Here is a 16,440-nt window from a genome sequence, read left to right as displayed (position 1 = left end):
AGTACACCAGAAACCTGTCAGAAAAGATCTATATACTTCTATGGGAGAGTACTCTGGGCATGTTCGGTGACATGTGCAAAGGTTATTGTGCAGAAAGAGAAGGAAATGAGCTGTCTTTCTGCCTACAGCTTTTGTAATAGAGGTGTTACCTGCCCCCTGATAATAATGAGATGACTGCTGAAATGTAATATCTACAAAATAGGAAATTTAAATGCTAATTGGTCATTTAAGGATGTTTTGCTTTTTTTAATGTAGGTAGTGACATTGAAAAAACCCAAATTTTTTTTTAACAAAAACTGGATTTTCTTTTTTTTATAATTTTTTTATTGTTTTGACAAGAAAAGCAATACTTAACAGCGTAAAAACATAAATATTACATTATTACATATTGGCTACATACATGATTTAACCCAATCCCTCCTATTTTTACCCCCACTCTTCCCCAAACTGCAATGACAAAACAAAAGACACACAAAAAAAATATACAACACACCCAATGACATCATATATCCTCCAAAGCATCGTTTTTATCAGTTTGGTCCAAGAGAGAAAACATGCCTGTCATTTAGATTTAAAATATCTACTTCTGGCTTCCGCAGCAAAGTATGATTTTTCATAAAGTATGGTCTTATATAACTGATTCTTCCATACAAGAAAGAGTGGGGGATTACCAGAGATCCATTTTTTAAGATTTTCTAAGCGTGCTAAAAATAATAATTTAAGAATTAGCTGCACCTGTAATTTATTATATAGAGTGTCTATCCCAGTAGAGTCACCCAACAAGATCAAAGTTTCATCCTGATCTGTCCAAAAAGATACTATCCCTTTAATATAATCTAGTACCTGAATCCAGTATCGATGTAATTTTGGGCATCTCCAAAGTAAATTAAATGAATCATGTCAGCATCCGGAGAGCCACACTTCGGACAGCTAACAGCGGATCTACACCCCATTCTTACACATTTTTTAGGTGTAGCGTGTAATCTATTGATTATTATAAAGTTGGAAAATCTATGCGCCATATCGAGTGAAAAATATTCCATATTAATGTGATTAGATTCCCATTAGGGCTTAATAATTGGTCTCAGGCCCCTGTCCACTTATTTTTATTATTGGATTTAATATTGTTTTTAAGGCCTAAACTCAAATGTTTATAGCAGAGTGAGATTAGCCCTTTACAGTGAAGTCTATTTAACAAAATATCCCCAACGGGAAATGGTTTAATCCTATATTTGTGTTTATCTTTAGTGAAATTCCATGAGTGACATAATTGAAGATAGGATAACCAACCATCTTTTGGTAACCCAAAATCCAGACGGAGAGCCTGGAAAGATCTTAGATTACCATTTTCAAATAAATGAGATAGTTGCGTTATCCCATGCTTAACCCAGCCAAAGAGGAGTGAATTCTAAATATCTTCCATACAATAGTATAATCTTGGCTCCCGCCAGACTTTAACATGTAATCTCAACAAAGGATCCAACGAATATTGGAGACTCCTGATTCTAATATTTGGAGAACACTCCAACCCTGTCCAAACCCCCTCTCTTGCAATAAAATTTTATTGACATCTAGAATTGCCATATGTAAATTATTGCTGTTGAGATGCCAAGAAATATTTCAAGAAATCCGGCAGATCAAAACCCCTAATCTTAACTGGTCGACAAAGTCTATCATATTTAATACGGGGACGCTTGCCCCTCCAAATAATGTCTTGAATAATAAATTGAAGCGTTATAAAGATAGTACGAGGTAACCATACCGGGGCATTACCAAAATTATGAAGCACCAAAGGCAGGATTACCATTTTAATTATTGCTATTCATGACGCACATTGAGGTAATATCCTGTTTAAGATTTTAACCTTATGTCTTAAGGTAGCAAATAATGGGAGAATATTCAGTGGCACAAAGTCCGATACTGTTGTAGAGATTCTAATACCCAAATATTGAATAGAGTCCACCACCTGAAGTTTTTGTCCTCCTAGTACAGAATTGAAGTCAAAAGCCATCAGTGATGACTTTTCCCAATTAATCTTTACACCTGCAAATTCTCCAAAGTTCTCATATACTTTTATGACATGGCCAATGTCAGATGTATCTCTAAGAAATAATAGCATGTTATCGGCGTATAAGGAAATTTCTTCCTCTATTTCGTCCATCAGGAACCCTTTATCCGCCTATCCTTTCTTATTCTAATTGCTAGGACCTCAATAAGTAAGATTAATAAAAATGGGGAGAGAGTGCATCCCTGTCGGGTGCCTCGAGACAGAGAAAAAAAGGGGAGAATTATCTCATGCCTATCCTAGCCCTAGGGCTGGAGTATACCATTTTTATACATATTACAAAATTATCCCCAAGACCAAAAGTACTTCTCAAAGAAAGTCCCATTCCACTGTGTCAAAGGCTTTGCAAGCATCCAGAGACAATATAGCTCCTTGTGGAAATTTAACACCACCATATTGAATATTGGTAAAGGCCATCCTGAGATTGCGGGAGATTGATTTCCCAGTAAGAAACCCAGTCTGGTCTGGACCCACTAGGGAAGGAATAACTGCTGTAAGTCGATTGGCCAATTCTTTAGTTAAAATTTTTATATCTGAATTCAAAAGTGATATAGGCTGGTAAGAGTCCACATTGAGTGGGTCCTGAACCTTTCTTGGATTTATAATAATATTTGCTTCCATCACAGAGGGGGGAAGTTTTCCCTGAGAAAAAGAAGCAATAAAACATTGTAAAAATGTTCTAAAAGAACATTTTGGTACCTAATATACCCCTCGAAAGGAATAGGTAAATTTTTAATCACATCCCTTAACTTCTGCATTTTCAGGGGGCCTCCAAACCATCAAGTTGTTCAGCCATTAACCCTTGAAGGTCAACAGAGTTTACATCATTTTTAATTTGCCCCTCTGAGCAATTAGATTTTGAAGAGTGGAGGTATCTGTAATAGTCTGCAAACTCTGTTAAAATACTCTCTGAGTTTGTACATAATCCTGAACCATATATTTTCCTAATTACTGGAATAAAGGAGGATGTATTTTGATTTTTTATTATAGAGGCTAATAATACTCCCCCCATCTCAAAAAAATTCTTTTTACACAGCCTAAATTAATCTCTTAAGACTAAAGTAGATTGTGTTCATATTGGGCTTGCAAATAATGACATTTTAATCTGTTGAGATCCGAATGGTCTTGAACCAGATTATGTTCAGCCACTGCTAGCTTTAGTTTAAAGGCCGAATACTATTGGTTCTTCTTCAGCTGACTGAAGAAGAACCATCAAGCCTCTGAAGAATGCTTTAAAAGCATCCCAAACAGTGAAAACAGAGGCAGATCCCACATTTACAGAAAAAACGGAGCTGCTGCAGTATATTATCATTGAATAATGAAAACTGTAGTGTAGTGGGACTAATCTTAATATTACCTTGCCACCGTTTTTTGGTAGCAACATCAGTGAGTGATGAGATTCTCCTTGTGTGTCATATTGAACTTTTTAAATTAATCTCAGCATTCTCTCATTAGTAATTGCCATATCTATTCTGGAGAGAATATCCGTGCATTTAGAGTAACACGAGAACTGCTGTATGTCCGGGTGTTTAGACTGCCATCAGTCCAACCCACCTCTCCTAGAAAATCCATAAAGGGGTTATTTTTTAAAATTTATAGATAAATTACTTCTACGCAATCTATTTACTTTTTCATCAGGGGCAATATTACAATTGTGTATAATAAGTAGAGGGCATTCATATTATCCCTCACATATCCAAGAATAGTTTTGAACATATTTAAAGAAAAAGGAGGAGGTTTATAAACTGCCACAATAATTGCCAAAACACCCTCAAACCTACCATAAAGAGCCACAAATCTACCCACTTTATCTATAAGCTTATCCAATATCTGGGCCTCAATCCCTTTATGAATAAGAATTTAAACCCCCATTGAGAAAGATAAGAAGACCTAATGACAGGCCCTGCTCATCCACTGTCTTTCAATCCCTGTTGCAGAGTCCCATCTCGGCTTTCCTGGAGACACAGCACCGCTGGAAGATAGTTTCTAATTAAATTAAAGACTGCACATTTCTTTAACCTATGTCCTAGACCTCTGATGTTCCATGATAGTAACTTCATAGTTTAAAAAGAAACTAAGGAGAAAAGGAAAGAAAAAAAGAACAGACACACAGTGATACCAAATTTATATAGTTTTTGTTATGTTTTAGGACCCTTACAAAAATTTAAACGTTTGAAAGAAATGAAACATTTTTTGAATCGCCAATTTGTGACCCCCGTAACTTTTATATATTTCTGTGTACATAGCTGTGTAAGGTGGCTTTTTGTAAGCAGAAACACTTAGTTTTTATTAATACCCTTTTGGGGAATGTCTGGCAATTTGATCACATTTTATTACATTTTTTGGTGGGATTGAAGTGGTAAAAAAACTATGATTCGGCCATTTTAACCTTTTATACTGCTACGGCGTTCACCATATTGGAAAAATTAGTGGAGACCATAATAATCCTTATTTTTTCATTTCCTGGATTAATTTGATGGTGATCATCATGGTTGAATAGAGCCCCATTTCAAGTTTTCCTATGGGGTCACTTCTTATACTTTGTTTTAAAAAGTGTTGCACATGCTTTGTGCATTATCAGCCATGACTAAATAAAAAAAATTGTCAGTCAAATGTAAAAGATTACAAAAATTGGTGTGTGGTATATAAATAAGCCACAATTGCATATCCCATTTTCACGAGATCTTTTATAATTGAACTTTATTGTCTATTTTGCAAATTGGTATAGACAAACTTCCCAAAGAACGTTCTTCTGCATAATGTTACAAATGTTTAGGACATTAATGATTTACAAACAGGAGAAAAAACTTAGATGTTCATTACATGTGACAGGAAGCAGCACCTTGTGGATGAGCTTGTTCCAGTTTTAGACAAAATGCTTGCAAAACATCTCTGTAAAGGGTGCAAAGAAGGGCGACCAATGTAATTATAGGAATGGGTGGATTGCAGTACCAAAAATGATTATCAGACTTGGGGTTATTCAGTTTAGAAAAAATACGGCTTTAGGGTGATCTAATTACAATGTACAAATCTACTGTATAACTGGACAGTACAGAGATCTTTCTAATGATCTTTTTACACCTAGGCCTGTAACAAAGACAAGGGGGCATCCTCTACGTCTAGAGGAAAAAAGGTTTCACCATCATCACAGACGGGGATTCTTTACTGTGAGATCGGTGAGACTATGGAACTCTTTGCCACAGGATGTTGTGATGGTTGATTATTTAAACAAGTTCAGGAAGGTCCTTGATGGCTTTCTTGTAAGCAGTTATAGGTACTAGATTCTGGAGATGAAACGTTGATACAGGGATTTGTTCTGATTGGCATATTTGGAGTCAGGGAGGAATTTTTCCCATATTGAGGCAATTGACATCCGTCTCATGGGAGTTTTGCCTTCCTCTGGATCAACACGGTAGGATTATACGTTGGACTTGATGGACCTGCGTCTTTTTTCAACCTTATCAACTATGTAACTATGTAAATTATTGGATTGGGTATTTTGGGAATCCATACAGCAGTAGCTATGGATTGGTTCAATGTATACACTACGAAAGATATGACCTTTACAACTACATTTTTTTTCTCATTGTGCCAATGCACTAATACAATCAAAATTAAGAAACATTGCAAATAGCGTTAACATTTTCTTACTGTTTTGTGTCTATAGCTCCTGACCTATGTTTATTCACAGTAACAGACTGCAAACAAAACCTTTTTATTCTGATCCTGCAGTTATACTCCATTCTATATTTGCCCTGCTTCTTGTTAACTTACAGAATGTATATCAACAAAAACTAGTGACAGATGAAAGTTGGGACAAAAAATATATTAATGCAGAATCTCAGTCAACTGTCCAATGTATAGTAAAGGCTACAATCCTAGGCTTCTTAAAAAAATAAATGTAAAATTAAAAAGAAACATACAGCATGATCTATGTTTAGACAATGTTATTTTCTATTCACTCCCTATCCTCCAACATAAGCTTCATAGAGACCTGGATTGTAACATATGGGGGGGGGGGGGGGGCAGGGGAATGATACCAGTTGTTTTTCAGGTCTTCCAAACTGTGAGGCTTCAAAATGAAAAATTCATACATTTTACTGTTTCTGGTCCCTGCAGGGGAAAAGGCCCAGATCACACAGACTTATGTTTGGGCCACCAGTATTCGATTAGCCCCAACAATCAGGTACATGGTAGCTTTCCCAAGACCTATTCCAGGAATAACTTTAGCTTAAAGAACCTAAGCAGAAATAAGAACAAGTGGTTGCCCTTAGTAGTGGAAAATGCATAGTCGTACAGGATAGTGCGTAAGTACTGCAAAAAAATATTAGCAAGATTGTGATTGAGTACAAGTAATAGTCAGCAATAGTGGAACTGGCCCCTCTTAATGCAAATATAAGCACCCAAAATGTTTTTGGAAATCGAACAGGATTTATACTTTTACTACTCTAAGAAGCTTATAGGTCTATTTGTGTTGTAACGTAAAGCATTTCCAATGCTGAAATATATACTGACATTCTCAGGAAGACAACCAGTAGGATTTATCCACACGTAACGGAATTGCTGCAGAAAATTTCTGCAACATTTCCGTTAAAACTAGCAGTCAATCCGCTGTGGAAAAACTGCACCACTTCCTATGTTTTTTACTGCAGAAAATGGTGCGGATTTTGCGGCATTTTATTTCAATGCCGGAAGATGGTGACAGCAATTCAGTCCACTTTCTGAAAAACGCAACAATTCAGTCCACTTTCATTCAGCAGGAATTGACATGCTGCGGTACGTAAAATATGCACTGCAGGAAGGTTTTACGCAGCGTGTGGATGAGATTTGTTAAATCTCACCCACTTTGCTGCTGTATTCCGCTGCGTATTTTCCATCCGCAATACTGGATGGAAAATATGCAGCAATTCCATTACATTTGGACAAGCCCTTACTATTTAATTATGCATTTTGTAAGACTATAAATATTCATTGGGACTGTAGAAATTAAAACGACACCTCTGTTTGAAATGGAATTTTATATTTTATATAAATCATAATATAATAGAAAGAATGTGGTACCAAAAAGATTACCAAAATTTTCATGCCCTTATGCTTTTCATCAGCTTTTGTGATGTACAATAAGTGAAGCTGACAGCACTAAAATCCAATTGATTTTCATATAACCTTTAAACAGTCTCTCATCATAATGTTGACCTGCCCGTCAGAATGGCCACATTTTAAGAGCTTTGTACACCTTTGAGAGGCATTTGTATATATATATATATATATATATATATATATGTATATATATATATATATATATATATATATATATATATATATATATATATATAAACAGGTCAGTCAGTGTGCCTGGTGTAACTTTATAATTATTCCTTATTCTAAATTATTTTTACTTATTGAGATACAGCTGCTCTGTTTTTTCTAGATAAAGCAGTTGTATCTTTCGCTATGACCTGAAATAGTCAGTCCCGCACTCCTGACGGGTAGAGTGACAGTGGGTCCTGCGTATCTCTGACACGCAGGATCCACCTGTAATCTATCACATCTAAGTTATGAACTTAGATGTGATGGATTACAGGTGGATCCTGCATGTCAGAGACACGCAGGACCCGCTGTCACTGAACCTCTCAGGTCCATGGACAGGATTTAGCACTACATATATCTTCTCTGTATACAGACTACAGAGCAGTTGTATCTAAAAAAAGTAAATCTAATTCTTAATAAAGACTACTTAAAAAGTGACATAAACCAAACACACCGACTAACCTATTTAAACAATTTAAATAAATGCCCATCAAAGGTTTACATAGCCTTTAACTGCTGGCCAATAGGTCATAAGTCCTCTGTGAACTGGTATCCAAACTCTAACTCTTAGACTTGTTTGGTGAAAGCATACCCTTTGTTAGATGTGATGTCATAGGCAGTGGTTTCATTGTGGCCCACTTGGTCCCTAAAGTTCAGCATAATAGTTGTCAGATGGATATTCATTAATTTAACTGTCTTCTCTTGCTCCTTTGCCCACCAACATCTAGTGTTCTTATTTATACATGTAAATACTGATTGGTAATAACATTGGGGCAGATTTACTACTCTGTCTGCATCTAAAATATGTCATAAAATGAAAAAAAAAAAAATTGCCACAAAATGTTAGGTTTCATTTTAGCCTTATTTATTATGCAAAGGCACCAAAAAGAACAGATGTTTGTGCCTCACTATACACTTTTTAAAAGTGTCTATAAAAAAGTGTGGGGCTTAGAGGGGAAGGGGTGTGGCTTAAATGCGCCAAAGTGCGCAAAATTGTTGCCACATCAAACTGGTACAAACTAAGCCAAACAAAAGGTGATATAAGCAAAACTGTCTAGCAAGATGCCCCAAATTTATTGCACAGTGTGCACATCTTCTGGCTGCCTGGTCTAAATTATGCTAACTAAATCATAGGCAGCCTTAGTTAATCTGCCCTTTTGTTATTTACTAAAAATCTATAAATTGCGCCCCCTCATTCGGCCCGAGGTGACTGCATACTCCCTTTACTTTGTGCTAACTTGGTGACAAGTAATGGAGTGCTTTCTTTTACTCATTTTAGTAAACATGGAAAGATAAGAGATTTGGCGAAATGATTGTTAAAATTAAAGCAAATATATCAAGTATCATAAATAAGATGATCTTACCTTCCTAGCTTCTTTAATACTCTTTCTGACCATTTCTTTGATTGTGAGTGGATGTCCTCTTGGTGGATGAAAATAAAGGTTTATGTCTGTATTTCCTATTTGTCCTGGTGCCACGTATGGCCAACCCAGGTCAAGATTTGGTGCTTCTACATCAGACTCCATGGGCCAATAAGTTCCAGAAGATGAATTATCATCTGTTGATTCTCCCTGTGAATTGTCCCCATTCTCCACTGGCTTCTGAATATGACTTGTGATATAATTGACTTCATCTTCTGCAAGGAATTCTGTAGCTCTTTCCTTAACAAGAAAGTCTTGATATGAAGCAATACCTCCATCAATCAGAGCATCGATGGCCACTCGGTACCATTCTTTGTAGTGAGGCTCTATGATGCTTTCATTTATGCCTTCATCATGTAAAGATGAAAGCAATGATAGCGTATCTACCATTGCCGACATTTTGAAAAATTAGACCAAAAACCTAAGAAACACATAAAAATTGAATTAGATGACGCAGATTTCAGTATTTTTTGACATTACAGGTATTTTTTTAGCCAGTGGGAAATTTATTGCAGCTGCCTCATTAAAACAAACGTCTTAGGACGTCAAAAAAATATGATCGTTTCCTATTCAAAAAAGGAATGTGGTTAAGTGCCAGGAACAATAGACTTTCTGGTGATCAAGCATATCCAGTATCATAATTGTTTTTATGTTAATAGTAATTCTCCAGTACATGAATACAATGCAGATTAAATATATACATATACAGCCACATATTGTCAGCACACTTGGTTCACCCTGAAATTTGCATAATTCATGGTAAGACACAGTTTATAATAGTGATTATTTCCATGTTCTCTAATGTATAGGCATTCCTTCTGTTGATCACACCCAGTGTTTTATGATATTTTTATCACTAAAATTACTGCTAGCAGCTGCAGTATGTCCAGTTCACATCAGTATATCAAGAATTATGGCTCCAGGTGGTATATGCAGTTATACAGTTGCCTTGGTTTTCTAACAATTGGATAACAACCTTAACTGTAGACTCATTACTCATATGGCAAAACAGTCCAGTGCATCCGTTTTATGGTTTTATATTGCACGAAGAAGGCAAGGTCCAATGTAATGCTCTCACACAATAGACATTATGAGGTTATGGGCAGTTGGTAAGGACAACTTTCAAATGTTGGCAAAGAACCTCTGAGACTTACTTGTCATAAACAATACAAGAAACTAGATTAATATGAATTGGGTCAGTGAACTATTTTATTCTAAGTAGTCTGAAAAATTATATCAGATCTAAATTCCCTGTTTTAATCCACCAATCTTCTATTTAACTTCTACTGGGTCCTCCGCTGCTCTTTTTTTACTTGACTGCAGTGAGAACATTCAGTACTCAACATGTCTCCACAGTAACCAGTCAGTAGCCACAGAGTGAGGTCAGTGTGGACAACATGTCACCGTTATTGCCAGCAAATAGATGCTGCGGTCATGTGTCTAGTGCAACATGTCATCGATATGGCCAAGTAAACAAAAACTAGTGGAGGATTACGGAACTGATCAGAGCAGGAGCAGTAAGGGGTTTGAAAGGGGGGTATGCAACAATTTGTCAGTTTTACCACATGCAGCTTATACATGAGGTCATATATATTATTGAATTTTAGAAAAATGTAAGAGCCCATAAAACATTTGTCTGTCTATCTATCTATCTATCTATCTATCTATCTATCTATCTATCTATCTATCTATCTATCTATCTATCTATCTATCTATCTATCTATCTATCTATCTATCTATCTATCTATCTATCTAGAAAGTCCACAGTCCAGCAGCACCAGTCAAAGTTGTGGATGGGTGCACGCCATGGGAGCTTGATCACTGCTCCAAATCCAAGTATAGTCGTCCAAAGACAGGCAGCACTCCAAGTTTTAGTGAAAAAATGGCTTTTATTTAGCCCTTGTGCAACGTTTCGGCTCAGCGTATGGAGCCTTTTTCAAGCATCTATCTATCTATCTATCTATCTATCTATCTATCTATCTATCTATCTATCTATCTATCTATCTATCTATCTATCTATCTACCTGTAAAGGATCTGCCAGACACAACTTCTGTGTCGACGCCCATAGTTAATCAGTCTGCACCTGCTTCTATGTCTGTGAGACTGACTTCATCTTCCACCACCCAGGATGGCAGGCTTAGGAGTGGGAGAGCCTATCACAGCCTGGCCAGATGGAGCTAGCTCCCGCCCTCTGTCTATTTATACCTGCCTTTCCTGTTCCTCCTTTGCTTGTGATTCTTCTCTGCTGGTTTCCTGGCCCTGCTGCAGCTTCTTGAACTACTGATCCTCTGCTTGTGATTGACCTTGGCTTTACTGACCACTCTTCTGCTCTGCGTTTTTGTACCTCGCTCATCTCCTGGTTTGACTCGGCTCGTTCACTTTGCTTCTTGCTCACGGTGTTCCCGTGGGCAACTTCCCCATTTCCCTGGCTTCTTTGTACCCTTGTCTGTTTGTCTGTCATGCACCTATTGAGTGTAGGAACCGTCGCCCAGTTGTACTCCGTCGACTAGGGCGGGTCGTTGCAAGTAGGCAGGGACTGAGTGGCGGGTAGATTAGGGCTCACTTGTCTGTCTCATTACCCCGACATTACACTATCTATCTATCTATCTATCTATCTATCTATCTATCTATCTATCTATCTATCTCTCTCTATCTATTTATCTATCTATCTATCGATCTATCTGATATACTGTCGTTTCATAGGTTGGAGTTTATTTTCTAGCAGGATATAACAATGCATTATGGAGGAGTTGAGCTAAAATTCTAGGTGATGACACATGTTGACGACATGGGCAAGATAACCTCACCCTTATTGCATCCTTCTCTAATGCAACATAAGAAGCCTTTCTGAAACTGCACAATCATCAAAGCATCATTTTATTAAGCCATTATAATATATAAACTCATAAATGATCAAAGCAGCGTTAAGAAGTGTATGGTAAATATTTTACTAACAAACCAGTGTTTCAAGGATGTAAAAGATAACATAGCAGTAACATTGTATTTTGGAACGTTAGGTATGTGACTATTGGGTAAACCCGTATTGCGCTCTACAAAAGGTTGGACATTCAGGTTATTTCAACCTTAAAGTTTGAAGAAAACAGAACAGATGTAAAAGCACACACCTTGATACGGTCTACAATAATTTATTTTCAGAATATGTGAAAGGCAACAGTATGAATGAACTGAAGCATCCAAGCTGTGATAGGGTTGGACATTGATGCATTATTGAATACAAGAAAGCTCAGTGGAGTGTGGAAATTCATTCTTTGCACTGGTTTAATCTGTGTCAGTGACTTCTACTAATGATTCTGTTACTCGTAAAGTAATATCACACATTTTTTTTTTATAAATACAACATCATTTCTATGAACCCACATGTTTATGTTTACAGTTATGAGGTCATTTGATTTTTATTAAATCTCATCCATCTCATCTATTTTCAGGAATGCATACGATTACAAATATATCATGTATTCTTTGACGTCTTTATTGCCCATAGTACAATTGTGTGTTTATATACATGTTTTGGAAACACAGGTAAAGCTCAAGGGTAATTTATAACAACATAGTTTTAAGCCTTATTGATTTTTTGTTTGTTTGCAAGTAATAGACATTTCATATTACTAGCCAAAAATTGGTCATAGGCTACTGTAAATCACAAGTTAGAGCAGTAGCCTAGTTTTTTTTATTTATTATTATTTAAAGAGATCTTGACGTTATAGCATTCAGTTGTGGCAGTCACTTTTGCAATTTATAACAGAAACTGCAGCAACATTGTTTTTTTATCAGAAGCTGATGTTAAAACTTTCACTTTGTAGGTTATCATTTATAAGTGGATCTCAAAAGATTTCCCACGGGAAGTAGAATGGCACCATAAGGTGAATAGAGTGATGCTTTTAGAAAGATCATAATACTTGACGCTAAGTAAATAGGAAGGGGAATTTTTTTTTAATAAGACCTGGAACAGATGGATAGTGGAACTATCCCCCGAACAGAAAAAGACATTAGAGCTGGTTTAAAATGTGTTAGTAGCTGATTGAGTAATGTTTTTTTTTTTGTTTTTTTTCTTCTCTCCCCTCCCCACGCGATATTTTCCAGGGTTTTAGTGAGGGATTGTTTATTTTTCAGTATTATCTATTTGAACCCTTTTCAGGATAGTGTCTGTACTACATAATACTTTGGTTAATATAATGTTAACTCAGAACACTTTCTTAATTTTTTTTGTTATATAGTATGGAATATTTTGATATAATTCAACAATAATAAAAAATTATATTATTAAAAAAAAAAAAAACTTGCACTTTGTTTTTCATTGAATTAACTTGATTTATACATGGTTCCAGGTTTTGAGTGGAAATCCTTTTGAATATGGGAATCGAGTCAAAATTATCTATATTTTTTATATACATGTGAAAAGATACCATTGGTTAAATATGTAATCTCAGTCTGTAATCTTACCAGAAGAAAAGGCCTGTGTAGAGTTCTTAAACTTTTTTGACATTACTGAGAGATGTCTTTTAAAGGGGTTATCTGGAAATTTTCAAAATTAATGGCAGGGCAGGGGATGGCATTATATACTTGACTAACAAATACTCACCCCCTGAAGTCACCCCCCCCCCACTCCAGCGCCAAGGTCCCGTTCTCTGCAACTTCGTTCCCAAAGCTCCTGCAGTGGTCACGTGCTGTTCAGGGGTCACATGCCGCTGCAACCAATCGTTGGCTTTACCTGTCACGTGCCATTCATGGGAGCATCACCACTGAGGACGACTATTGGCTGCAGCAGCATGTGACCGATGAACAGCACATGACCGCTGTAGAAGCTTCCAGGACCAGAGCAGCTCAGAACGGGACCTCAGCACTAGACCAGGGGTCATTTCAGGGGGTGAATATCTGTTAGTTTACTATGTAATTCCATCCCCTGCCCTGCTGTAAATTTTGAAGGTCCCATATAACCCCTTTAATTAAAATCTGGCAACATTGTTATAAAGGGTCATCCAAGTCATTGTCAGTGTGCTAAGACTGTTATGTCAAATTTCCAGTAATAGAAATCTCTGAGCAGTGCCAAATGGGTGTAATGACAGTACAAATGATAGGATTATGTAAACTAGTAAAGGTCTAAGATCACATAATTCACTAATGTGATCATCTCGCATGTATCTATCACATATCAGAAGATCATTATGACTGATCATTTCAAGTATTTCTGAAATTTTTATTTTTAATAAAACTTAATTGTCCAAACATAAAATTTCTAGAGAATAGTCTGTTAGTATAAAAAAAAGCGAGAATGGCAAATACAATATCATACATTTTAGTTCATGGACACCAGAATGTTCAAGATAAATATTTAGATAGCTTTAAGCTGTTCCTACACATTAGATCAAACATGGACGAATAGGCATGTAAACATTGCAGCCAAAGCTTGGCCTGTACATGGCCTCCCCCCCTCCCCGTAAACAGAATAGCTCCGTACAACTGCCACATAGCTAGTAATAAGAGATCTGGTGTTGTACAAATACAGCGCCAGATTTATTGCATAAAGTGGTCATGCAATGTGGTCACATGGCCGCTGTATGGAGCTGTAAAAGAGGGGGGGGCATGTACAAATTGAGTCCCTAGCGCATTGTTTAAATGTAACCAGTCAGGCTGAAAGGCATAATAAAGTAAGACACCTTTTTTATAGAAATCTGTTTAAAATATGTTTTTCTAGTAACATGGTCACTTTGGCCTAGGCAAAATAATACTTTATCCCGGAAAACCCTTTTAATGCTTTTCAAATGTCATATTCCATCATTTCCTGATATGAACCTGACCTTTCATGTTTTTTTTTTACGGGAAGATAATAGTCTGGAAATAAGTTACAGTTACAACATAACAAGAAGGAATTACATGTCTATTTTTATAACATTGTCAGCAGGGACGTAGCTAAAGGCTCATGGGTCCCGATGCAAAGGTTATTCTTTCAGCTGCATCGATGGTTCTCTTAAGTGACCCAACAATGCAGCACTAGCAGCCAGGGGCGTCACTAAGGTCTTGAAACATCAGGAGAAATATCCCCAATACATATGTGCCCCCCAAAAAAAAATGTGTGCGTGTATGTATATGTGTGTGTATATGTGTATGTATATGTGTATATAAATATGAGACAGCAAATCTTTAGCACTACGACCCTATAGCTATGGATAGGATTAGATACAGTGGCTCAGCTGACAGTATCACACATGATATCATTAGGTATAGGGCCCAGCTCGCTAACATTGCGGCTCCAGCGCTGGACCCAGGTAAGGACTACTTAGATAACTGCATTTTTTTTAATTCTAAACAAAATGGTAAATGAGGGTTGTGTGTGTGATTTTTTATTTCAATAAAATATTTTTTCTATGTCTTTGTATTTTTTTAAACTTTATTACTACCGCCTTAGTAATAGCTTCTGGTTGATTGACAACGTCCATTACTAAGGCGAGGCTTAGTGTTAGACATGAAAAAGCTAACACTAACCCCCATTATTACCGCGGTACACACTGCCAAACGGTGTCCGGTAAGAGCCAGGTACGATCCAGTACCCGACTATCTGTAGTGACGAAGTGGCACTGGCGCGACCTTCAGGCTGTTATTATTAGTCTGGGAACGCCCAAAAACAGTGGCCTTTTGCACCCTGATAATGCTAGCCTGCTGCTGCTGTGTTGTATCTGGCTGGTTATAAAAATGGGGGAACTCCACATCGTGCTTTCCAATTATTATTATTATTATTTTTTTTAAATGACATGGTGTACCCCCCATTTTTCAGGACCTACCAGATACAACACAGCAGCAGCAGCCTAGCATTACCAGGGTGGCAAGGGCCACTGTTTTTGGCCTTTACCAGCCTAATCACTACTGATGGTCGGGTACTGGATCGCACCCGGCTCTTCCAGGCACTCCTGGTGGCGGTGGGTACCAGGGTAATAATGGGGGTTAGTGTTAGCCTTTTCACCGGCTAACACTAGGCCCCGCCTTAGTAATGGACGTTGTCAATCAGTCAGCGTCCATTATAAAGGCGGCAGCGATAAAGTTTAAAAAACATACAAAGACATAGAAAAATTAGGTTTATTGAGATAAAAAAAACACATAACCCTCGTTAACCATTTTATTGAGTATAAAAAAGCCGTCATCGAAGTAGTCCTCGAATCCGACGTACTCCAACGACCGAACCTGTAAAAAAACACAAACACAAAAAAAGGGGCCTATTCACATCACCGCTGCCCTCCTGTTGAGGGGTTCAGTCGGAGGTTTCTGTCGGGTAACCCATCAACAGAAAGGCAAACTGAAACCTCAGCTTCCGTTTCCCTTACCACTGATCTCAATGGTGACGGAAACGTTGCTAAAGGTTTCCGTTTGTCATCGTTGTGAAAGGCTTACGTTATTTTGCATTGTCGACTGTGCTTTTGATTCTGCCAAAACAACAGAACACGTTCACAACAGTGACAACGGAAACCATTAGCAAAGTTCCGTAAACATTGAGATCAATGGTGATGTAAACGGAAGCTAAGGCTTCCGTTTGCCTTTTCGTTGAGGGGTTAACCTGACGGAAACCTCAGACGGAACCCCTCAACGGAAGGGCAATGCTGATGTGAACAGGGCCTTATATACAGGGCCCATGT

At 37.3% G+C, this 16,440-nt stretch overlaps 1 protein-coding gene across 1 annotated transcript in view; it reads right to left on the bottom strand.

Moving 5' to 3' along the window:
• The window catches only part of FAM83B (family with sequence similarity 83 member B), a 106,832-nt gene extending 97,637 nt beyond the window's left edge, over positions 1-9,195 (bottom strand). The window contains exon 1 of the mRNA XM_075864133.1: positions 8,740-9,195. Coding sequence (XP_075720248.1) covers positions 8,740-9,195 — 456 coding nt within the window. The remainder of the gene's footprint in view (positions 1-8,739) is intronic.
• Positions 9,196-16,440: the final 7,245 nt, after the last annotated feature.

Source organism: Rhinoderma darwinii, chromosome 4, assembly GCF_050947455.1.
Source record: "Rhinoderma darwinii isolate aRhiDar2 chromosome 4, aRhiDar2.hap1, whole genome shotgun sequence".
NCBI classification, from domain to species: Eukaryota; Metazoa; Chordata; class Amphibia; order Anura; family Rhinodermatidae; genus Rhinoderma; species Rhinoderma darwinii.
Note: the sequence above shows the minus strand (reverse complement) of the source record. Positions and strands in the feature narration are given on the sequence as shown.